The 26,099-nt window shown below is 42.0% G+C and overlaps 1 protein-coding gene and 1 long non-coding RNA gene across 4 annotated transcripts in view; one reads left to right on the forward strand and one right to left on the reverse strand.

Annotated features, from left to right (window-relative positions):
• Positions 1-1,941: 1,941 nt before the first annotated feature.
• Positions 1,942-25,533, reverse strand: LOC141145390 (uncharacterized). Of its 2 annotated transcripts, XR_012244553.1 has the most exons (5): positions 25,361-25,533; positions 16,405-16,567; positions 7,147-7,286; positions 6,734-6,793; positions 1,942-6,136 (listed from the first exon to the last, which is right to left on the reverse strand). It is a non-coding gene; the product is annotated as an uncharacterized lncRNA (long non-coding RNA). The 2 variants fall into 2 exon arrangements; XR_012244552.1 differs by lacking the exon at positions 1,942-6,136 and having other exon boundaries at positions 6,178-6,793.
• The window catches only part of LAPTM4B (lysosomal protein transmembrane 4 beta), a 187,961-nt gene continuing 163,979 nt past the window's right edge, over positions 2,118-26,099 (forward strand). For both annotated transcript variants that reach the window (XR_012244551.1, XM_073632017.1), the window contains exon 1: positions 2,118-2,474. Coding sequence is in view for 1 of the 2 variants with exons in the window: in XM_073632017.1 (XP_073488118.1) it covers positions 2,376-2,474 (99 nt within the window). In the remaining variant the exon portion in view is untranslated. The remainder of the gene's footprint in view (positions 2,475-26,099) is intronic.

Genomic DNA, 26,099 nt, shown 5'->3' on the forward strand with positions numbered 1-26,099 from the left:
GTATTAAAGGTATAGCTTTAAAAAAAAAAAATTGGGGGCCCTGGTGTGTGCTCACTCCCGGGCCCTGATCGATGCATCCATAAGACAAATAGAGCCCTGCCCCTCCTCTCTCCTCATTCGCTCACTGGCTGTGATTTACAGCAGTGGGAGCCAATGACTCTCGCTGTTGTCTCAGCCAATGAGGAGGGGGAGTCCCAGGACAGCTGAGGCTCTTGTGCATATAGTTGGATGAAAAGGGAGCTCAGGTGAGTATTAGGAGGACTGTGGGGGGAGCGACTAGGTATTCCGGGAGCCGCACATCAAGTCAAGACCTGTGTATGATAGTGAATGGCAGCCTCAGCCTGGACCCCCACCAGGCCACTGGGGGATGAGGGGTGGGTGGGGGAGTGGGGGCATGGCCTGGCAGGGGTCCAGGTTGTGACTGCCATTCACTTTCATTGACTTGATGTGAGGCTCCCGGGACACCAATCACTCTACCATTGCCTGGAGCATAGATGAGCTCCCTTCCCGGCCAACATTCACAGCGGTGGGCACAGGACTTCATTCCCATACAGCCTGAGTGCCTCACACACATACATGTGTCCTTGGTTCACTGTGGAAGCAGCACACAGAAGGTTTTTTACCTTCATGCATTGAATGCATGAAGTTAAAAAACCTTCAGCCTTTGCCACCACTTTAAGAGAAACTTTTGGAACTTTGTCCTTGCCTGGTTTGAAGTTACTCATGGGGTGTAATGCAAGTAACTGGCACACATATTCTACAGCTTGGGTTAGCCATGCACATTGGGGTATGAAGGCATCAGTATTAGAGTTAATACAGTGTGAAGACACAGGTGGTTGCCAAGGGTAACAAAGGTCTCTCTAGCACAGGGGTCTCAAACTGACGGCCCTCAAGCTGTTGCGAAACTACAAGTCCCATCATGCCTCTGCCTGTGGGAGTCATGCTTGTAACTGTCAGCCTTGCAATGCCTCATGAGACTTGTAGTTTGGCAACAGCTGGAGGGCACCAGTTTGAGACCCCTGCTCTAGCAGCTTGTCCTAAGTGTGTACAGTACATGTGCCAGAGGTGGGATAGCTTCTTGCTTCTTGAGTTGTAGGCACTCTCTCTGTGACCAGGTCCGTCTCCCATAGCAACGGGACCAGATCAGCACTGCAGAGGTCCCCATTCTGTACACAGGTACAGAAGAGTTAATGAAGTGCACACCTGGAGTCTGCGCTAGGTGCACGGTGGTACCACATACCGTTACTTGGAGTGAGATAGCAGTGATACGTTGGACGGGTGCAAAGGACATTCGCTCTGCGTGTCCCTCCTGAATGCAACAGTGATCATGGTGGTGTAAATTAACGTCAGGAGAGTAAACTAGCATTCAGTCACCTGTTCAAGTAAAGCAGATGCAGTGTCCTTATCCTAAGTGCCTAGGGAGCCCAGAAGAACCCACCCCGGGGTAGGCTTCTCATGTGACCCACATTCGGCACTCAATGAGGAGGGGAACATGGAGGAGGTACCACCAGCCTGCCCCCAGGGCCAGGACAAGGGGTGGGCAGGAGGGACAGTTGCCCTGGGCTCAGCGAAGCAAAGGGGCAAAAAAAGGACGCAGAATGCTACACCCATTCTACGACATGTATTAATAGTGGATTAGGGGGGCATAATTCTGGATCCAACCCTGTCCCGGTACTGCCTGACCCCTACCCTATAAGTCTCCTCCTCTGAATAAATGCGCATGAAGCATGAAACCACATGAAAATATGCAAAACACACTACAAAAATGCACCAAAAAAACACATAAAGAAGCACACGTACATGTATCTCTCTGCATAAATGACGCAGCAATAATGACTGTGTACAAGAATTTTCTATTGTGGTTTTATGCAGCTGAATGCAGTGCAAGATTTACTGAGCACAACACATCTTCTCATAATATACACTACTGCTGCATTCAAATCTGTAAAAAAAAACAAAAAAACGACTATACACCGTACAGATCTTTCCGCAAGAACCCTAAAGCATAACGCTTTCACATAATACTGAACGTAAAATAGATACTATAAAAAGAAGCAAGCTTGGTAGATTGTAATGCATCCTCCTTCCCACTAGAGGGTATTGGTGCTCAGCTTTTTGGTGGATCCTGGTTATCTCCAGCTAATCTATTCTTATTTGCTCAGTGGTTGTCTTTAGTGCTGTATAGGAGAATCTGCAGTTGTGAGCAGTGATGCTGCCTGCCTGTGTTGTCCTTTGCTGTGGTGGTGCTGAAGCTCTGCTCATATTTCCCATGCACTGAAGCAAACTCCATTGCTGCAAGAACAGCTAAAGTCTTATCTGCTGCATTAAAGGCCACCATTCCAAGGAGAGAGTTTATTTGTAATCATTACCAAGACATGAAGATGTATTCACCATGGGCTCGATTCTACTCTAACAGCTGTTGCCTGTGTTGTCATGTCCGCACTGGGACAATAATCCTTGGCGTGTGGTACCTGGTAAGCATCCTTTACCATTCACCTCTTTTCTGCATCGCTATTTTGGACAAGCTTGCACCATGACGACACATAATACTTAGGCATCTAGCTTCTGAAAATCAATTTTAGCATTATAGTTTGTCACTAATTTCAGCTCTGATGGAAAAAGCCTGCAGTATTTTATTTATATGGGAGATAAAATTGAACTCCGTTATGTGGCCATGTTACCTTCTTTTAATTATCCATATTTTTCTATTTTTTTTAATTTATTTTTTAGATGTTGTATTCAGTTGGCTGTGTTTTGTCATGTTCCTCTCTTCTATTTTTAAGCTGGATTGTACCATGTATTAATTGAATATTCCTGATGTGCTTCTTAGGGTTTTAATATTAAGTCTTCCTAATAACTTAATACAGTAAGGGTTGGTGCTACGGTCTTTCAAAACTAAGGTCATGGTGGATTAGTTTGCCGTTTTGTATGGTGGATGTTATTCCTTTCTTCTCTAAAATATTGCATTTCTTTGCACAAAAGTTAATATTGATCTCTTCTTCCATTAACAGTTTAATGTATGACATACAGCACACTTGAGGAATCGCAATATCCCTCAATCTGGGGGGGGGATAAATAATATGATGTGCTTTACGTTCTGTGCCCTCCAATGGGGGATCTTCAAGTGCAAATTTTGTGTCTTGACACTCTTCTGTCTTTTCAATGCCAGTCCACGGCTGGCCAGAGTGACTTGTGACCTCCGTAGATCTCTATGTGAAAGCCCCCTGACTAGAATGAAGAAGATGGAAGCATGTAAAGAGCTGGAACTTTTCTAGATCAAGTTTAGAAGGCAAGAGCTATCGTTCACCTAAACGCTCAAAATATAACTGGATAGGTAATAGGACCGGAGATCGTTGATCCAGGGAATTGCCTTCAGGGAATCAGACAAGAATTTTTTTTCCCTACTGGATCAAATTTGACCATGCTTCATAGGGGTTTTTTGCCTTTCTTTGGATCACTGGTGGGCATAGAGTTCCATATATGGAGTTGATTTATTTATTTCTATTGGTTGAATCAGACAGACTTATGTGTTTTTTTTCAACCTAACTATGTAACCCCTCACCCCATCACAGAAATTCTGTGGTCCTATAATTTGTCTTCAAGATTCACCTATACCCAGGCTTTTACATATTTTAACAACCAGTAGAATGAAACCGCTTCATTCACTTCTTTGTCTTGCTTGACCATAAGATTTATTGAGAAGATATACAGACATGCACAGATGAACTGACATCTTAAAATAAAGCAGTAGAAGAGTTTTAAAATAAGCCATTCCTAACCTCTCTAGCTACATGCTGGGTGAAGTAATTCACCCTCAAAGATCACAACAAAGACTCTCTAAGGTTGTCTGTGAAGGTTCTCAATTATCCAGGTGTTCAGTGGTCTCCAAACTGCAACCTGGGGGCTGGATGTGGACTTTTGCTTGCCTTTATCCAGCCCTTGGGGCACCATTCTCCCGAATGACACCAATGATGGGGCACTATACTTCCTGCTGACACCAATGATGGGGCACTATTCCTCCCACTGACACCAACCGTGAGGTCTAATTCCTGACAATGACACCACAAATGAGACACTATTCTTCCCACTGAAACCAATGATGGGGCACTATTCCTCCCACTGACACCAACATTGGGGCACTATTCCTCCCACTGACCCCAACAATGGGGCACTATTTCCCTCACTGACACCAACAATGGGGTAATATTCCTCCCACTGACACCAATGATGGGACAATAGTCCTCCCACTGACACCAGCAATTGGGCACTATTCCTCCCACTGACACCAGGGATGGGGCACTATTCCTCCCACTGACACCAGGGATGGGGCACTATTCCTCCCACTGACACCAGGGATGGGGCACTATTTCTCCCACTGACACCAACAATGGGGTAATATTCCTCCCACTGACACCAACAATGGGGCACTATTTCCCCCACTGACACCAACAATGGGGTAATATTCCTCCCATTGACACCAATGATGGGACAATATTCCTCCCACTGACACCAGCAATGGGGCATTATTCCTCCCACTGACACCAGGGATGGGACATTATTCCTCCCACTGACACCAACAATGGGGCACTATTCCTCCCACTGACACCAATAATGGGGTAATATTCCTCCCATTCACACCAACAATGGGACAACATTCCTCTCACTGACATCAGCAATGGGGCACTATTCCTCCCACTGACACCAGTGATGGGGCACTATTCCTCCCACTGATACCAACAGTGAGGTCTGATTCCTGCAAATGACACTACAAATAAGGCACTATTCCTCCCACTGACACCACAGTTAGGTCTAACTTGTTCTTTAATTTTGAAGGTGTTTGGTAGCTTACCCAAGTCACTTTACCTAAGCCACTGTAATGAATGTCAGGAAAATACTCCAGCATTTATATCCAAACAGGTACCACAGTGCAATGTAGGAGGCGCCATTTTGACATTTAGGATATGTAGCCTTGCCATCTAATTTAAATCTGAACTCTAGGAAACCTGAAAATACACCCTTGCAGTGGGGTTGCAGTCCAGGGAACGGAAAAGCACTTTTACTTACCCCATCCTCCGCTGCCCCGGCAGACGGTGGTCCCCCATGCTCCAGTGGTGCGCTGTCATTGGTCTGGATGACATCAGGACCTTAGATGGCGGAACATGGGGAAGAAAATGCTGCAGTGACCAGTCTAGCCATGAGGAGGAGACAGGAATCAGATAAGTAATTCTACTTTACCATGCACCCTAGACCTAAACTATCAGTTTACTCAGCCCTTCTGCAGGGGGAAATGTTTAAGTTTCTTGGGGTTCAGCTTTAGGCTTCAGTATTATGTTAATAGCCACAACTAATTATCTACAATGCTTTATGTGTCATGTAAGGAAACAAGAAATGTGCCTAAGACAATATTGTTTAAAGCATATTTAAATATCCTATTTAACATTCGTGTATTAACTAGGAAAACCCTAACTCAGTGGCAAGGCTGCTTATTCAAGTTGCCCCTTTTTCATCTCTATAAAATACTGCATAAAAATTACCTGTGGGGTGAAAGGTAGATAATATGCTTACCTCTCCCTGACTTCCTCCCATGATGTCTATGCAAGGGTGAGACATCCTCCTTTTGGCCAGATCTCAGAGAATGTTGAGTCGCCCATATCCTGTGAGAAGAAGAGCCTCTTCTGGTACTCAGCATCTTGTCAGTAGAGGGATGACGTCAACCCTTGCACTACAGAAGTTGGGAAAAGACAAGTATCTTATCTATTTTTTCCTGCACAGGTACTTTCATACAGCATTTTAGGTAGGTGAGGCAGCACCCTGATTAAGTGGGCCTTGCCACTAAAGTGGAATTACACTTCATCTGAGCACCACGAACCAAAAATGTTATTTAGTTCATTTATAATATTCAAAGCAAACTCTATTTTGTTGAGATATACATTTTAAAAACACCCCCTAACATTTCTAGCTGCGGCCATCTTGAGTAAGGGCAGATGATTAATGTAGCATTTACTTCCTGGAATCCAAGTGCCCTTAGCTCAGGCATGCAAGAAAAAGTGGGTGTGCTTAGATGAGAAAGCCCTTCCTCCCCTACTGAAGATTCCTGGGATGTAAGACATCATTTGCCTAGGAAACCTGGAAGTAACTGAATAAATGTAAAAAAAAAAAGTTTAAAACAAGCAAATATTATTATTATTATACAGGTTTTATATAGCGCCAACAGTTTGCGCAGCGCTTTACAACATAAGGGCAGACATTACAGTTACATTACAATTTGGTACAAGAGGAATCAGAGGGCCCTGCTCCTTAGAGCTTACAATCTAAAAAGGAAGGGTGAATTGATACAAAAGGTAATAGCTGTGGGGGGGATGAGCTGATGGAGGAAGTAAAAGAGTGTTAGTTAGAAGCAGGATAAGCTTCTTTGAAGAGAAGGGTTTTCAGGGATCGTCTAAAGATGGATAGATTAGGGGACAGTCGGACAGATTGGGGTAGGGAGTTCCAAAGGATGGGAGAAGCTCTGGAGAAATCCTGGAGGCGAGCATGGGAAGAGGTGACAAGGGAGCTAGAGAGAAGGAGGTCTTGGGATGACCGAAGAGAGCTGCTTGGTTGGTATTTTGATATGATATACGTTCCTATCTATTGACTAATGCTAGCAGCATAAAGTTTAAAAATAGTCAATGTTGATTGAGAGAGTGAAGTTCGAAAGGTTGAGGTTAGCTTTAAATGTGCTTATAAGTATTACCTCAGTCTGTCTTTATATTCGCAGTAAAGGAGGAACCTTGACCAAGCTGGATTGCTTTACCTGAAGTAGAGGAAATGAGGTCAGAATCTAGATGTGTTGTCTGACATACCTTAATCAGCCATACCATTATGACCACCCACCATAACATTATAGCTATCCACCTAATATTGAATAGGTCCCTCTTTTGCTGCCAAAACCTCCCTGACCCAGGGCATGGACTCCACTAGACCTCTGAAGGTATGCTGTGGTATGTGGCACCAAGCCGTCAGTAGCAGATCCTTTAAGTCCTGTAAGTTGCGAGGTGGAGCCTCCATGGACTGGGCTTCTCATAGTGCATCCTGGGGTTATCTCTTTCACCAGGTAACACACACCCAGCCATCCACATAATGTAAAATAAAACATGATTATCCTACCAGGCTGCCTTCTTCCATTGCTCTGAGGTCCAGTTGTGATGCTCACGTGCCCATTGTAGATGCTTTGGCTTTTGACACGGGTCAGCATGGGCCCCCTGACCAGGGTGGATTTGGTTTAAATCAAGCCTGCCATGATGGATCTGAAATGACAGGTGCTCTTTAAATGTAAGGACTTATTCTTACTGGTGGTTAGAATCTTTAATATTTGTAAACAAAATGAAGGTTTCCTATTTATTATAATAAGCTGTCAGGTTAGTAAAACAGCGATATTAGAACAGATTCAATCATACAGTTTGTAGTGTACATAGATTTGCAAAACAATGGGATAGAGCAATATTCCTGAACTTGGTTACTGTGAAATTGTGTAATTGCATCAATGCAGTGCATGTTATCTCAGCTTGGATTCATTGGATGAGTTTACCAAAAACGTAAATATTGCAGAATATATAGCCTCATGCTACATTACTAAGCTGCATTTCATGCTGAATAAGCTAAATTATTAATGTAACTTAAATAGAAAACTATCTTTAGATACATTTTTACTCTAAAAGCATTTTCTTAAAATAAATGTATTAAAATTTAAAAAAATATGATTTAAAAAAAAAAAAATTATTGATTTTTATCCACCCTGCCCCTGACTAAGCAGCCCCATACACAACAAATTGCAATGCATTTTCTATCAGAACCAGCATTAACTTTTTCAGCAAATTGAGTGACAGTAGCTCTTCTATTGGATCGAACTACACAGACCAGCCTTGGCTCCCCACGTGCATTGCTGGTTCTCCAGTTTTCCTTCTTTGGTCCACTATTGGTAGGTCCTAGCCACTACAGAGCTGAAATATCCCACAAGAGTTGTCGTTTTGGAGTTGCTCTGAAATAGTCGTCTGGCCATTACAAATGGGCCTTTGTCAAAGTCAATCAATCCTTACGCTTGTCCATTTTTCTACTTTCAACACATCAAGTTCAGGGACAACATGTTCACTTGATGCCTAATATATCCTACCTACTTTCAAGTGCCATTGTCTCGAGATAATAAATGTTATTCACTTTACCTGTCAGTGTTCATAATGTTATGATTAATCAGTATAGATGTCTGGATTAGTATAATGACTGAGTAGTAATACCTTTTTGTTAGCAGGTAAGACAGTCCCCATGTACAGTGCCTTGAAAAATGATTCATACCCCTTAAAATTTTCCACATTTTGTGTCCAGTCCAGCCCTGGCTACCAGCGACGTCGGGGGACCCCAGAAGTCGAGGATCTGGGCCACTCTGTGCAATACGAACTACGAAGTGGAGGTAAGTATCACATGCTTGGTATTTAAAAAAAAAAAAAAAAGTAGCTTTACAATCACTTTACCCTCCTGGCCGTGGCAAAATTAAGCTCAACCTGCCTACAGACTGGTTGTTAAACATGAAACCCTACCAAAATTGCACTTTCAGTGCCTTGAAAAAGTATTGATACACCTTGAAATTTCCCACATTTTATGTTACAACCAAAACCATAAATGTTAAATGTGGGGGTATTTTATTGGGATTTTATGTGATAGACCAACACAAAGTGGCAGGAAAATGATGGAAGTGGAAGGAAAATGATAAATGATTTTCAATTTTTTTACAAATAAATATCTGAAAAGTGTGGGGTGCATTTGTATTCAGCCCCATCAATCAATACTTTCTCTGGAAATACAGTTGCAAGTCTTTTTGGGGGTGTCTCTACCAGCTTTGCACATCTAGGAGAGTGACATTTTTGCCAATTGTTTTTTTTTTACAAAATAGCTGAAGCTCTGTTAGATTGGATGGAGAGCGTCATGCCACAGATTCTCAATTGGATTTAGTTCTGGACTTTGACTGGGCCATTCTAACACATGAATACCCTTTAATCTAAACCATTCCATTGTAGCTCAGCGGGGAGTATCGATAGTTTCAAAAAACAATTAGATAAGCACCTGAACGACCACAACATACAGGGATATACAATGTAATAATGACATATAATCACACACATAGGTTGGACTTGATGGACTTGTGTCTTTTTTCAACCTCACCTACTATGTAACTACAGGGCCGGTGCTACCACTAGACAAACTAGGCAGCTGCCTAGGGTGCCCAGCCACTAGTGTTCCTACTCTCTTTTCTCTGCAGAAAGCAACTGGGTCCCAGCATCAGCAGGCAACCGCTGCTCCATTCGCACATAGTGTCAGAGGCGCAGCAGCGGCGGAGGACTATGTCTGTGTCCCGACTCCCGAATGAATGAAAGCAAGCAAACATTCATTGATGGGCACTGGTGAGGCTGCATTTGATGGGCGCTGGTGAGGCTGCATTTGATGGGCGCTGGTGAGGCTGCGTTTGATGGGCACTGGTGAGACTGTATTTGATGGGCACTGGTGAGACTGTATTTGATGCGCACTGGTAGGCTGCATTTGATGGGCACTAGTGAGGCTGCATTTGATGGGCGCTGGTAGGCTGCATTTGATGGGCACTGGTGAGGCTACATTTCATGGGCGCTGGTAGGCTGCATTTGATGGGCACTGGTGAGGCTGCATTTGATGGGCGCTTCATTAAAAAGGTGGGGAATACATAGGCAGGGCAAAGGGGGTGTAATCAGGGGTGGAGCCGGGGGGGGGGACAAAATTACGTTTCCCCTAGGGTGTCAAAAATCCTTGCACCAGCCCTGTGTAACTGTATGTTTAGGATGGTTGTCCTGCTGGGAGGTGAACCTCCACCCCAGTCTCAAGTCTTTTGTAGACTCTAAGAGGTTTTCTTCTAAGATTGCCCTGTATTTGGCTCCATCCATCTTCCCATCAACTCTGATCAGCTTCCCTGTCCCTGCTGAAGAAAAGCATCCCCACAACATGATTCTGCCAACACAATGTTTCATGGTGGAGATGGTGTGTTCAGGGTGATGTGCAGTGTTAGTTTTCAGCCACACATAGCATTTTGCTTTTAGGCCAAAAAAGTTCAATAGTTGTGCCATACTCTTTCCATTTTCAAAGCTTGGGATTTTTTTTTATAACTTATCCCTGCTTTAAACTTCTCCACAACTTTATCCCTGACCTGTCCTTGGCCTTAATGATGTTGTTTATTCACTAAGGTTCTCTAACAAACCTCTGAGGGGTCCACAGAACAGCTGTATTTATACTGAGATTAAATTACACACAGGTGGACTCTATTTACTAATTAGGTGACTTCTGAAGGCAATGGGTTCCACTAGATTTTAGTTAGGGGTATCAGAGTAAAGGGGGCTGAATACAAATGCACGCCACACTTTTCACATATTTATTTGTAAAAAATGTTGAAAACCATTTATCATTTTCCTTCCACGTCACAATTATGTGCCACTTTGTGTTGGCCTATCACATAAAATCCCAATAAAATACATTTACATTTTTGTTTGTAACATGACAAAATGTGGAACATTTCAAGAGGTGTGAATGACTGTAAATATTTTAGTCATTGAATTTATCAAATTTCCTACACTTTCTCTTTCAACTAAATACTAATTTAGGTCACATCCATTTATGCAAGCAGTCCAAGGTGTTTTCTTCTTGTGCAGAACTGCTGCTCTCTATTTTTTATGCCATTGTTTATAATCTCCAGAGATTGTTGCACATGCAAATCTTAAGCAGTCAGCGGTTTTTGCAACCACCATATTTGGTGCCAACAATGATTCCGATGTTGCTTAAAGGCTAAGTTCACCTTTTCTGGAAAATAACTTATACAGTCAAGATGCCCCAATTATATAAAAAAACTTGTGCGACTTTGTAAAATGTTCATTTAATTCATTTAATAAAATGTTCATTTAAATCACACATCTTCACTGTTCTAAAAAAAAAAAAAATAAATAAACCTATTGAACCTATTCCTGCTTTATATACAGTCGGGAGAATAATTATTTGATCCCCTGCAGATTTTTGTAAGTTTGCCCACTTACAAAGAAGTGAAGGGTCTATAATTTTTATCATAGGTGTATTTTAAATAATTGAGACAGAATATCAACCAAAAATCCAGAAAAAACACACGATACAAATGTTATAAATTGAGTTGCAGTTCAGTAAATAAAATAAGTATTTGATCCCCAAGCAAAACATGACTTAGTACTTGGTGGAGAAACTCTTGTTGGCAAGCACAGAGGTAAGATGTTTCTTGTAGTTCGTGACCAGGTTTGCACACATCTCAGGAGGGATTCTGGTCCACTGTTCTTTACAGATCTTCTCTTAATCCTTAAGGTTTCTTGGCTGTCTCTTGGCAACTCAAAGTTTCAGCTCCCTCCATAAATTTTCTATAGGATTAAGGTCTGGAGACTGGCTAGACCCATCCATGACCTATCTTCAGTGTTCTGGCTGAGGGAAGAAGGCTCTCATCCAAGATTTCACAATACATTGCTCCGTCCACTGGACCCTCAATGCAGCAAAGTCGGCCTGTACCTTTAGCAGAGAAACAGCCCCAAAGCATAATGTTTCCACTTTCTTGCTTGACTGTAGGGATGGTGTTCTTAGGGTCATAGTCAGCATTTTTCTTCCTCCAAACACAGCGAGTCAAGTTAATGCCAAGCTCAATTTTGGTCTCATCTGACCACAGCACTTTCTCCAAATCCTTCTCTGAATCATTTAGATGTTCATTGGCATGACTGTGCCTTCTTGAGGAGGGGGACTTGTGTTTGGAGGAAGAAAAAAGCTGACTATGACCCTAAGAACACCATTCCTACAGTCAAGCATGGAGGTGGAAACATGATGCTTTAGGGCTGTTTCTCTGCTAAAGGTACAGATCGACTTTGCCACATTGAGGGGCCAATAGATGGAGCCATGTATTGTAAAATCTTGGTAGAAAACCTTCTTCCCTCACACTGAAGATGGGTCATGGATGGGTCTTTCAGCATGACAATTACCCAAAACATTCCGCCAATGCAACAAAGAAGTGGCTCAAAAGAAGCACATTAAGGTCATAGAGTGGCCTAGCCAGTCTCCAGACCTTAATCCTTTAGAAAATGTATGGAGGGAGCTGAAATTTCGAGTTGCCAAGAAACATTATGGATTTAGAGAAGATCTGTAAAGAGTGGATGAAAATCCCTCCTCAGATGTGTGCAAACCTGGCAACCAACTACAAGAAACGTCTTACCTCTGTGCTTGCCAACAAGGGTTTCTCCACCAAGTACTAAATCATGTTTTGCTTGGGGATCAAATACTTATTTTACTCTCTGAACTGCAACTCAATTCATAACATTTGTATCGTGTTTTTTCTAGATTTGTGGTTGATATTCTGTCTCTATCATTTAAAATACACCTATGATAAAAATTTATAAAACCTTTGTTTCTTTGTAGGTGGGCAAACTTACAAAATCTGCAGGGGATCAAATAATTATTTTCCCTACTGTATAAAGTATTGCAGTCTTGTGATTCTTTTCTTTTATTTTTGAACCGACAAGCAGGTTTATCTAACAGAATGATCACTGAGCAGAAAACCTCCTTTCACAATAATGTAGTTGCTCATTATCAGTAGAAATTTGTTTTTGTTTTTTCTTGGCAATTGTCCATTTTAATTACAAAAGAAAGACAAAAGCAAGAGATTTGATCTATTATAATATGTATGGATTCTTGGCATCCCCCTCCTAGCAACAGCTTGAGTGTCTGCTACTTGTGTACTCTGACAATCAGGCATGTTGGAGTGCTAGAGGCAGACAATGACAGATGTGCATTGTTTACATACACTTGCCAAAAGGTCTTAGCCGCCATGGGAGGGGTAAATCCAATGTGGATGTTTCACCTTTCAACTCCAGATGACATCAGTAGAAATAAACAGCTTGCTTGGCTTTACCCCGATATACTGTAGAACAATGCTCAGTCTCTGCACAGCAGACAGCGACAGGTACAAGGGAAGGTTATTGCATTTGTAGCATACAAACAATCCAGTTCTGAAGCAGCCCATAGATGAGTCATTTTTTTTCTTTTGTTCAAATAACAGGTTGAACGAAAAAAATGACTCAATTTCTCCCATCCACACACTAAATGTGGATGGAGAAACCCTCCCCACTGAGCTGTATGCTGACAGCTGGGAGACGTCCCCGCCATCAGAATATACTGATCGGTGCTGCCGGGGGTAGACTTCTGTACAACCAGCTTCTCCATATGTAGCGTAGACCCAGGACTGGTCTGGCTGTTTGGTTCCAGGTTCTATTCCCTGATAGGTACACAGCAGCCAGGCACACAGCAGCCTGAGGCTCTGATGAAGAAGGGTAACCTTCGAAACGCGTTAGCCAGCAGTAGTCCGTATGCCTCCTTCCTGGGACCTGGAAAACTGCTACCACTGGAATATTTGCCTCTGTGCCATATACTATGCGATTTTTTCTTCGACCTTTGTGAGTAGTTTTTATCTTGGTTTTAATTAATAAATCTGTCAAGGATAATGCACTAGGCTGGTGCGCTCTTTTTCTTCATTTAATACTAGGACAATCCCATCCTTGAGAGCAGCAAGGCCGAAATCCATAGTCCTTCTTGAACCCTTGGGACTTTCTAGCCAATACACCTGTGCGCAAGAGTATTTTTGCTTCTTTTTATACAACAGGCTGCACATGTCTTTTTTGTGTTTTCTATTTTATTAGATAACTGGGATAGGGTGAGGGTGAGCCTACAATATACTGTACTTCAACAAACTGTAGTAGAGGACACTAAGGCCCCTTTCACACTACCACGGTTTAGCTGCGCTGTAACGCACATTGTCAAAGCGACAGTAGCACAATAGAAGATATTTCCCATGAAAGCCTATGTACCCATTCACATCAGTGCGTTGTAAAAAGTTCTGCAAGCAGCATCTTTTGTGTGCTGATTTTCAAACGCACCAAAAACGCGGGTACCATAGAAATGAATTGCAATATACTAAACATGCAGTTAAAATGCATCAAAACCGCACCGCACTGCGTTATTGATGTGATTTGGACTTGTTTATGTACTATCCACAAAACGGCGACAATAAGTGACATGATGAATATTCATGGAATGCATTAAAAGCACAGGCATGCAAAAAATGCGATAAGAACGCGCAATGCGTTTTAAAAACCGCATAGTGTTTTAAAAACCACATATGTGCTGCAGTGTGAAACTACATGCGCTGTAGTGTGAAAGGGGCCTAGGGGCCTATGTACACTACAGCTTCTAAACTTTTTTTTGCCAAAGCTCTTAAACTCAATTCCATAAAAGCCTATGTGTCCATTTACATATAGGCTTTTACAAGAGTTTAGAAGCTGCTGCGGTTAGGGTAGGTTCAACCACCCTCAACCTCCCTTAACCTCCCTCAACCTCCCTCTCCTGAACGTGGAAGAACCGCGCTCAGGATAAGAACCTTTTGACAACCTAGTTTGTGTGTACATGAGCCCTAGAACTGATCTATTCCTTCAGGGTGAGGTCACCTCCTTTAAAGTGAAGGTAAACTGGTACTAAACAGGGTCCCCTCAACAGGAGTATAGACCTGGATGTATCAAAGTATAAACTCGCCCAAATTAAGCTAAAGGAAGTCTCCAAGTCCAATAAGCTGGTACTCACTGAGTACTGTGTTGCCGCATACAGTGTCAGTCAGTTTTTGAATTTGAAATGCCTGTGTTCTGCATTGTGAGTTCTGGAAATTTTCAGGAGGCTAGGCCAGAGGTCCCCCAGCCAAAGCACAAGCTGGGACCCCAAAAAGGATTCTTGCAGGTAGTCTCCTAGGGATGCCACAGCCCTCAGGCTGGGTCTTACTCCCCAAGGAACAAAAGACTTCTGTGCAGGGTCCCAGCCAGTTTATACCCATTTCAGCCCCCTGCTGGTCACTCACTTACCTGACCAGGGATTGGCTGAAGAGGCATTAATACGCAGGCCAGGGTCTGTGTTGTTCAACCCACTATAGCCCATAACTCAGTGTGATGCAGGTAAAAGTAACTGAGTCAGCACCAGCAGAACCCAGAACAGATACTACTAATTGATTGTTGCTCTCCCTGGCTACAGGGAGGCCAAAAACAAAATTTAACAGTAGTAGCCTACTGGGGCACTACACTTACATAGATCATAGTTCGCCCATTCCCTACTGATCCTGCCGAATTTCGATCCATGTATGGCCGACTTTACATACTGCACAATACTAAGCAGAACTTCAAAAATAACAAGATTTTAAAGAATAGTTTATAACATTTAAAATAACAATAACCAGCTTTTACTCAATCTAGAAATATCCCCTGCAGTACTTTTTCTGTCCCCAGTCTGATGGTCAGCATCATTTACCCACTTTCTCTAAGCCTGGGTTGTCTTGCACCCCCAGCCTGTGATTGGACAGTGCAAAGAGGAGGAACACAGTGATAAGCTCATCTCTCTGTCACTCAGCTTTCTCTTTCTATCAGCATGCTTCTTGTTAGTACACAAACTGGTTGGGTCCTTATACTGCTTCTTCCGCTTGCACTCTAAGCTCTGCTGTAGACAGACTGCAGAAGGCTGATATCGGGTCATATTCAGGGCCTTACACTGCTTGCTTTTAAAAATACATTTAATGATGTATTAAAGTGGATCTTCATCCTAAAGGTCATGTATTATGCTGCCTTGCCCCCCCCCCCCTTCAGCTTTTACAATTGGTCATTATTTTACATTTTTTATATTATTTGTGCTGCCTAGGCATATGTTCAGACAGGCTCTTCCAGGGCCCAAAGGCTGGGCCTGTTGGTGCATCTGGAAAATGGGTGAAATGTGCAGCGCCTAAACAATCATATAAACCGTAACAAGCAACATGAATAAAATTAATAATGTGCACAAGTGAGTCCAAAGAGTCCAATAATAGAACATATGATGTCTATAAAAAAGAAAACTTCAACGTGCAATATTAAAAAAAAAAGGTCAGTGACGATCCTCAACTTCATATATACTAAATTATGATGATAATCCTCAACCACATATATGTGCATATGATATGGTGACAGTCTTTAACTTCAAATGTATGCATAGGGTGTGATAACAATTGATAGTAGATCCACCATCAGAGACACCAGAAGCTGCTTACCAGAGGGATTGAACTTAAATAGGTGTACACCAAGTGAGTCAATCAAACTTTGTGGTATAATATACCAAGGGGATCAGGTTCACAATCCAGGTATGACCTCCAGATGGACCTCCAGATGAATATGGGATGTGAGTGGGGTCAGTAGATATAGGCAATCAGCCCCACCATTAAAAGAAGAAGGAAGGCATATAGCGTAATTCCGTATGGAGCATGTTTAATATATAAAAAAGCAATGGAAATACACTCACGTTTAGCAGTAAAAACAAGCGCTTATATAAAAGATGACAGTGGTCTCATCATGTTCTTCCGATGCGTTTTGATCATCATCTGATCATCATCTGGGGGTATCTGGTGCATCTGCACATGGGGTGCCAGGGGAGGTAGGGCCACTTGAGAAGCAGACTGAAGTTCCTGTTTAATAATTACAAAGCCACATTAATCTTTCCTATCAGTCTGGGGTTTAGCTTTAGGGGAGGAGTTAGAGCCCTTATGAGAATTCTATTGCTGTTTGTCATCCTGCTGGGGAGATTCACTTCCTCTAGTCATCCTGATGACCATTGCAACCAGAATTATAGTGACGGAGAATCCAAAATATTGAGCTGTCCTTAAAACAGGAGTAGAGAAAATCTTCCAGTCGGGACACTTGACTGGTTTCCCGTATGTTGGAGAAATTTCATCTCACTTCCTGGTACAAGTTACAGTTTCATGCTCTACCAGACAGGAAGTGAAAGAAAATCTCCCCAACAGGAAACTGACAGCAAATGAAAGTAAATAAAACTTGACTGGAGATTAAACCATTTGATACTTTATACAAAACAAAAAAGTTAACATTTTAGATATCCTTTAATGTCAGGAACCATAAACCAGACGGAGACAGAAAATGCAGTTAAAATTACACCTTTAATTAAATAGCAAAAAATAACACAGTTCAGGAATGTAGTCAAAAACAGAAGCCACGTTTTGGATGCCAGAGTGGGTAATCAGACGAGCCTGGGTCAGGAAGCCAGAAGTCAGCGTAGTCAGGAGCAAACACAGGGACAGGTATTGGAAGAGAAGTCAGCCAGGCAAAGTCATACACGGGAACACACTGGAAATCATAGCTCACACAAGGGCAAGGAGGAAATGAGCAAAGCTGTTTAAATAGCCAAAAGGGGCTGACTGTAGGCTGGACTAATGAGGTAGGTAATAGTAACCAGGTGAGTCACTGTGGAAACAACGAGTGGCTGGTAATTAACCGGCAGCTAAGCAGCATCTGTGCACTGAAAGAGAAGAGCTGCTGGCAAATAGCAGGAGCCCAGCCCTGACATATAAATAATTGTAGCAGTATGTGCTAAAGTGAATTTTTTGCAGTCTTCCCTCCCCCAATGATCACTAACTGTTGCTGTTATATGAGAAGAGCTCTCTGGCAAGTCATATAGTAAAGCTGGCCATACATACGGTAGTTAGATTGTTTTCCTTCAGCCTTCAGCTAAATCTAACAGATTCCTCCATCCACAATATAAAGTGTGGATTGACGAATCTCCTACTGCAGCTATTTTATTCTGCGATTCGGCAGCAGCGGCTGTCAGAATACCTGAGCAGTGACTGCATTTGATGCAGCTGCTTTTCGCCCAAAAATGTTCTGTCAGGCTGTTTCAGTTGTAGATTGTTTGGTAGGACGGGGGCCACATGTCCACCCATGGAGTGAATTTCTGCAATAACTAGGGCTAGAAAGTACTCTTGACATTGGATGGTGTCTGCACAAAGACGGTGCTGGTCATTTAGGGAGGCCTTGTTAAAGCTTATATGAATATTTATTGATTGGGTTTACTTAAACTTTAGAAAACAAAGAAACAGCTTGAAGCAATGTAGGTTTTTATGAGTTGGTATTTGTGCTTTTTTTTGGTGTACACAGCTCTAAACATCTGCCTGTCAATAAAAATACCTATTTCCCATACCACCAACAATAATAACAAAAATTGACCACAACCTGGGTAGGGAACACCATTAAAAACACAATATGCTTTCCATTCTATGGCTACCATGTATTACCGATTACTGCCAATCATTGTTGGAAACAACCATTTTAGCTTGAAACAACCCCATTAATTGACTGTCTGTGCATCTGTAGGACTGGAGGAGAGACATCAGGATACATTTGGAGGAGTTGGCTGAGCCAAATTATGAAATGTCCTCTGTGGAGTTTAAATTAAGTATAAATGAAGAAATTAACTTTATTCATTAAGAATTTGAACTATAAATATTTCCTTATGATGTTCAGTGTGCAGCGGGTAGAATGAATGAAATGTTTATAAAATCAGAATTCTATTATAAAGTTGGCCCAGAACTGAAAAGCAGCATACATTGAGATTCATAAGACCAGGATGAAATGTTTTCCCAATCTTCCAGTTTTGTTGACCCTTTTCCTTGTGTGGCCTCATATTCCCATACTTAGAAGTTAGGAGTGGAGACTTTCGTGGTCTTGTGCTCTGACTGATTCTCTGAAGATTCCATGTGCTGTGTGTTAATAGATGCACGCAGGAGAAGATTAGGGGCCAAAGACAAGCAACTGACCCTTTCATTGTAGGAACAGATTTCCTAGGACTAAGGAAAGTATACCATATCAAATGCACCATGGTGCTATATTGATAGGTGGGCATGGTGAAAGGCATGGTGAAAGGATACCTTTTAACATCTTCCAGTATCAGCTTTCTTTGCAGCCCTAATCATTCATTCACATAAAAGCTGGGAACTGCAAAGTAAGTTGGTTCTGGAAGAGTTTCTCTGCCAAATGCTGTAAATATAGGGTAGGTATGTAATATCTAGTCTAGGTTAATGACTGCTAGTCCTGATTTCATTGATGTCTAAATGGTGAGGTATCTCCACTCTGGACTATCACCCCTACACATATTATGAGTAGTAGCCTGGTAGGGTAGGCCAATGCCACCCTGCACCTTAGCCCAGGCGATTGTGTGAAGAGTGGCACTTGACTTTTGGACTTCCTGTCAGTGTGAAAGCAACTTTGTCAGGTTTATTTAGTTCAATCTTATTTTATTAAGAAAGGAGAGGTATACAATACACAAGTATATCATACATTAACACATAGATAGAAACATACATTTCAGTTTTGCTACCATAACGTCACATTGTATAAAGAATTTGTTAGCTTCAATGGGATTAATTTAGTATATAAGCCTGTGTAGCCATAGCATCTATTATGACATATTGAGGGTTGGTGAGCACCACTACGCAATTTCTCGTAGGGGGAACTCTATGTGGGTCACATAGTTCCCATCTGTCAAGACTAGAGATTATGGTTTAGGTGTTCGTGTACCATTGCATCATGAGAGGAGGGGGAATGATGGTGAAAATAGAGGGGTCAATGCAGTAGGGTAAGTAGATATTGAGAAGGAGACATTCCACTTAGGTCAGACAGATGTAATGTTAGGGTCCTCTGTTGCCCATGAGATAAATTCTGAGGAGTATCGAAATATAGACCATGAGGTCCAGGTCTTGGAGAATTGCTCCTCTTTACACGATTCCTGCGCCAACATTCATTCCAAGCTATTGATTCGGTCCACTTCAATTGCCCATTCCCCCAGGGAAGGCATGTCCATCAACCTCCAGTGTCTAGGCAGAACCGTTCTAGCTGCTGCCAGAAAGTGGCGCAGAACGTCTTTTTGACAGATTTGAGCGGTCCAGGGAGCATAGATAGCAGAACTACCTCAGGAGAGGGTGTAAGAGAGGTCGCCATGAGTCTGCAGTACAGGTCGAGGATCTTTTGTCAGAACCTCCACACAGGGGGGCATTCCCACCAAATGTGGAGCAAAGTTCCCTTGGCTGACATGCAACACCAGCAGGTATCCGCAAGCGCCGGGTTTATCCAGTGTAAAGTCGAGGGGCATCTGTGCCAGCGGGTCAACAACTTGAACCCTTTTTCTTGAGCTTTGGAGACTAAGGATATTTGTGAGTCAGAATGAAGCACTTTTGCCATTCAACAGGTGAAATGCAGTGGCCCAAGTCTTCCTTCCAGGCATGCGTGTATGGGGGGAGGTCGGGATTAGAAACCATATGTATGAGAGAGTAGAGTTTAGAGCCCACATGTGTGGGGGGTTCAGCCTGAAGCAGCATGTTCTCCAATACCGTTAAATCAGTAAGTATATCAGGCAAGGATGGGAAGGTATGAAGGTAGGATATCACTTGTTGCCTCTGCAGCCAATGCATCAAGGTATGTGGAGATGGGCCGGAGGGACCGTCTGTCATCAGAGAAGAGTCTGACCAAAGGACTTGGGCAAGTGGTCTGTGGTCCTCCTTACTCTAAGGTCTAAAACGCTCCCCCCTGTAGTGGTGGTGGAAAAGCCGGAGTCCCAAACAGAGGCGTCATGGGTCCTTTTAGTGGGGATAAGGTTTTGGAGGAATTCATTTGGGTCCATATTTTGTCAGGTTTTTTTTGCCATCTATGTACCATTGGGGAGATTTCCCTTCCCTTCCTGTCCCATAACCGAAACAGGAAGTGAGAGGAAATCCTTCCAAAGTGAGGGAATCCCTTGTTGTCACTGGGATCATCAGAACTTTTATGCCTATTGGAAGATTTTCCCTTTTACCCTGTTCTGGTGACTACTCAACTTGTGGAATTTTCTTTCCCTTTTACTCTTAATGATAAAGATAAAAAAGGGAAAGTAGAGAGAGTGATTCTCCCTGGCTGGGGCAAAGGCAGCATTAAAAGGACAGGCAGATGAATGACTGAATGGTCCACCCCCTCCATTCATAGATCACTTTTCATTGATGGAAACCATGGTGCATAGCTTCTATGAATAGAGGGGAGGGTGAAAATGGTGGACATAGCACTCTTGACAAGTGCTTGTGACAGGCACAGGGCTTGTATTAACCCCCGCAGCATCATAAGATTAAAGCTGGAGGGATTATGGGGGAGGTGGGGGGACTTTGGATTTCAAATAAAAAGCAACCAGCAGCACAAGGGACACTTTGCATTGAACATAGGAACTGTCCCATTTGGTAACTACTAGTAGTGTCATTCAGCAGGTGTCATTCAAACAAGTGATGGGAGAGGTTTTATCTGCATACGGAGCCTGGATTAAGTGAGCAAACCCTATTTCTTTAAAGTGGTTGTAAACCCTTACATATACCTAGTGAATGGACTATCCTCAGGTGATACACATTGATGAAACAAATCCTCCTACATAAGTCTTACCCATCTATCTGCAGTCTTCTCTTCTCTACATCCTTTCAAAATGCTGAATTCATAAGTTGGTCTGAGAGTTCAGAAAAAAGGGGGCGGAAAGCTGAAGTCACACTCTACAGAGCTCAGTGAGGAGATCTCTGAGAGCTGATTGGAGGGAAGGGACACACTCCCCTTCACACAGCACACAGGAACAGAACTGAGGCTGTCAATCAGCTGGGGATCACTCCCCTGTCACCATTTTTCTCTTGGTGTTAGGAAAATTTGTCAGAAGTCTCTCATGCTCATAGCAGAGGAAGGAGGCAGCAGACAGAGATGACACTTAGTGCTTTTAATTGAGACAAGTACACACTATAGAGGGATGTGCTTTACGTATTTCATGTCTGAGGTTTACAACCACTTTAATCATGATATGCCTTTTCATGCCTGGTGATTTATTTTTAGTTATTTTAAATGTAATTTAGTTTATGCTTCCTTTTTTTTTTTCAGCTTGGGAAAGCCGCCAATTCTTAGAGGTGACATTGCTACACAGACACTTTTTTCTGTTCATATAAAAAGTCTCTGTGTTTTATAAGGTAATTACAGTGCCTTAAAAAAGTATTCATACCCTTTGAAAATGTCCACATTTTGTCATGTTACAACCAAAAATGTAAATGTATTTTTATTGGTATTTTATGTGATATACCAACACAAGGTGGCACATAACTGTGAAGTGGAAGGAAAATGATCAATGGTTTTTTACATTTTTTTCTACAAATAAATATGTGAAAAGTGTGGCGTACGTTTGTATTCAGCCCCCTTGAGTCAATACTTTGTAGAACCTCCTTTTGCTGCAATTACAGCTGCAAGTCTTTTTGGGGATGTCTCTACCAGCTTTTCACATCTAGAGAGTGGAATTTTTGCCCATTCTTCTTTGCAAAATAGCTCAAGCTCTGTCAGATTGCATGGAGAGTGTCTGTGTACAGCAATTTTCAAGTCTTGCCACAGATTCTCAATTAGATTTAGGTCTGGACTTTGACTTGGCCATTCTAACACATTAATATGCTTTGATCTAAACAAATTAATTGTAGCTCTGTTTGTATGTTTAGGGTCATTCTCCGGCTGGAAGGTGAACCTCCACCCCAGTCTCAAGTCTTTTGCAGACTCTAACAGGTTTTCTTCTAAGATTGCCCTGTATTTGGCTCCATCCATCTTCCCATCAACTCTGACCAGCTTATATGAAAAGAAAATGCTGCGCTATCTTAATAATGGCATATGTGCCATATTAAAGTGACAAAAAATAAAGTGTTTTAGTGCATATATACACTGAATAGGTACCATGAATCAAATTAACATAAAGCATATAATCAAACATCTTATCTTATTAATCCAAGCACATGCATGAATGTATAAAGTGACCCAGTGAACTAAAAGTGCTATGTGCAAAAATTGATACAATAGAGAAAGAAAATCTTGTGAATCAAAAATAACATAATTGGAAAATCTTGTGAATCAAAAATAACATGTATTCCAAAAATAGTCAAATCTTGTAATGGTGATTCAAATGTGTTCTCGTGTCCACACAGGTGCACCCCCCTTATGCGTATACGCTCACCTCAGAGCGTGTGACCTAACAATTAAGTTCAGTCAGTGCACACATATGAACCACCCCTGGGTTCAGTGTTAGTGATGGGATCCTGGGCTGCTCAGTAGCGCTGTCTCCACATCCATATAAAACATATAAAGGACTTGATAGTGTGATACCGTTTTAAAAAAAATATATATTTATTAATGAACAATAGCCCCCCTCCAGGGTACTCACATTTACCGGGTGCTTCAGTGCACCACTCTACAGAAAGTCGAATGACCGAAATACGGTGTCCCTCCGTCTTGAGACAAACCGTCCTGTCCCCCTTGACTGGGCCATTCTAACACATGAATATGCTTTGATCTAAACCATTCCATTGTAGCTCTGGCTGTATGTTTAGGGTGGTTGTCCTGCTGGAAGATGAACCTCCTTCCCAGTCTCAAGTCTTTTGCAGACTCTAACAGGTTTTCTTCTGAGATTGCCCTGTATTTGGCTCCATCCACCTTTCCATCAACTCTGACCAGCTTCCCTGTCCCTGCTAAAAAAAAGCATCCCCAACATGATGCTGCCACCACCATGTTTCACGGTGGGGATGGTGTGTTCAGGGAGATGTGCAGTGTTAGTTCTCCGTCACACATAGCGTTTTGCTTTTAGGCCAAAACGTTATATTTTGGTCTCATCTGACCAGAGCGCACTCTTCCACATGTTTGCTGTGTCCCCCCACATGGCGTCTTGCAAACTGCAAACGGGACTTCTTATGGATTTCTTTCAACAATGGCTTTCTTCTTGCCACTTTTCCATAAAGGGCAGATTTGTGGAATGCATGACTAATAGTTGTCCTGTGGACAGATTTTCCCACCTGAGTTGTGGATCTCTGCAGCTCCTCCATAGTTACCATGGGCCTCTTGGCTGCTTCTCTGATTAATGCTCTTCTTGCCCGGCCTGTTTAGGTGGACGGCCATGTCTTGGTAGGTTTGCAGTTGTGCCATACTCTTTCCATTTTCAGATGATGGATTGAATAGTGCTCCGTGAGATGTTTAAAGCCTGCAATATTTTTTTATAACTTAACACTGCTTTAAACTTCTCCACAACCTCACCCCTGACCTGTTTGGTGTGTTCCTTGGCCTTCATGAGGCTGTTTGTTCACTAAGGTTCTCTCACAAATCTCTGAGGGCTTCACAGAATATCTGTATTTTCACAAATGCCCTGTACACATGACCGCTTTTCCTGAATAAACTCTGAAGGTTTTTCCGACGGAGTTCTGACGGAATTCCGCTCAAGCTGTCTTGCGTACACACGGTCACACCAAATTCCGACCTTTCAGAACGCGGTTTCGTACAACACGTACAACGGAACTAGAAAATGGAAGTTCAATAGCCAGTAGCCAATAGCTTCTATCTTGTTCCAGTCCGATGGAGCATACACACGAACAGAATATACGATGAAAAGCTCCCGTCGGACTTTTACTGTGGGACATTCTGCTCGTGTGTACACGGCATAAGATTAAATTACACACAGGTGGACTCTATTTACTAATTAGGTGACTTCTGAAGGCAATTGGTTCCACTAGATTTTAGTTAGGGGTATCAGAGTAAAGAGGGCTACAAATGCACGCCACACATTTCAGATATTTATTTGTAAAAAAATTTGAAAACCATTTATCATTTCCTTTACACTTCACAATTATGTGCCACTTTGTGTTGGTCTATTACATAAAATCCCAATAGAATACAATTATGTTTTTGGTTGTAACATGACAAAATGTGGAAAATTTCAAGGGCTATGAATATTTTTTCAAGGCACTGTATACAATAGCTTCCCCTCTAAAGCTGTCAATGTGCAGGGACACTTGCAGCACCTGAGGGCATGTCTATTGCACTATTGCCAAAAAAAACAAATGAATGCATTCCTCCCAGTTATCTGAGAAGAGAAAGAGGGACAACGTTTAGCACAAAGTATGTAGGCAGAATACACAGCCCTGTCCCCTTCCTTTATACAAGTGACAAATGCAATTATTTGGAAAGCAGATAAAAGATTTAGTGTAATATAACACTTTTAGTATGTTAAATTATACATTTTTATAGAGATCAATACCTCAGATCAAAAAAAAAAAGAAACAACAGAGGAGAAAAAAGGTACAAAGGGATTTGGTTCCAAATGACGGATAGTTCTTCCAAATGAAGGCCAGTTGAAATGTACTGTATTGTATGCTTACCTTGCACCATCATACACCGGAGTGGTTGGCTGTCATGTTCTATGCCACCATATACATAGGACTGTCATCTAGTCTGACCCAAAATGTGTATAGGGGGCAAGTGTGTTTATGTAAATGTCCCATTCTGTATATGTAATGACCATCTAGACTAGAGCATGTTAACTTTTTTCTACACACAACAAGTATTCAATAGCTTTCTGTAGAGCGTAAAGCCTAAAAATCATAACAATGGACATTACTTACGTTTAATGAAAAGTGTCCCTTGTGCTAGGGCTGGCTGTCATAGTTGTCCTCCAAGTTGTACTGTAGCTTCCATCAAAGGAAAGCAATCTATGAATTGAGGATGAGCGGATGAATGAACGGTCCTCTTCCATTCATTGAGTGGTATGGAGCCATGCTATATGGGTGGTGCTGCAAGCAGTGTTTCGGTTAGCAATGTAAAGTTAGCCATACATGCATAGAATTTCTTTGCAAAGTTTTAATTTTCAGGACATTCATTTGATTTTCCAATGGTTAGTAGGGTCAAACTGACATTTTATTTGACTGCTGTGACAAGAAAATTCAAAGGAGCAGGAAGAAAAATTTTTCTCAAACAAAACAATTTCTAACAGTGTATGTGGTTTTCGTTCAAGAAAGTCCATCAGTTCCAAAAGTGAATTTTAACCACTTGACCACTGGGCACTTAAACCCCCTTAATAACCAGACCAATTTTCAGCTTTTGGTGCTCTCACATTTTGAATGACAATTACTCAGTCATGCAACACTGTATCTATATGAATTTTTTGTCCTTTTTTTCACACAAATAGAGCTTTCTTTTGGTGGTATTTAATCACCGCTGGGTTCTTTATTTTTTGCGCTATAAAAGAAAAAAGACTGAAAAATCTGTAAAAAAATTAATTTTTCTTCGTTTCTGTTATAAAATTTTGAAAATTAGTAATTTTTCTTCATATATTTTGGCCAAAATTTATACCGCTACATATCT

The sequence above is a fragment of the Aquarana catesbeiana genome, linkage group LG05 (assembly GCF_042186555.1).
Source record: "Aquarana catesbeiana isolate 2022-GZ linkage group LG05, ASM4218655v1, whole genome shotgun sequence".
In the NCBI taxonomy this organism is placed as follows: domain Eukaryota; kingdom Metazoa; phylum Chordata; class Amphibia; order Anura; family Ranidae; genus Aquarana; species Aquarana catesbeiana.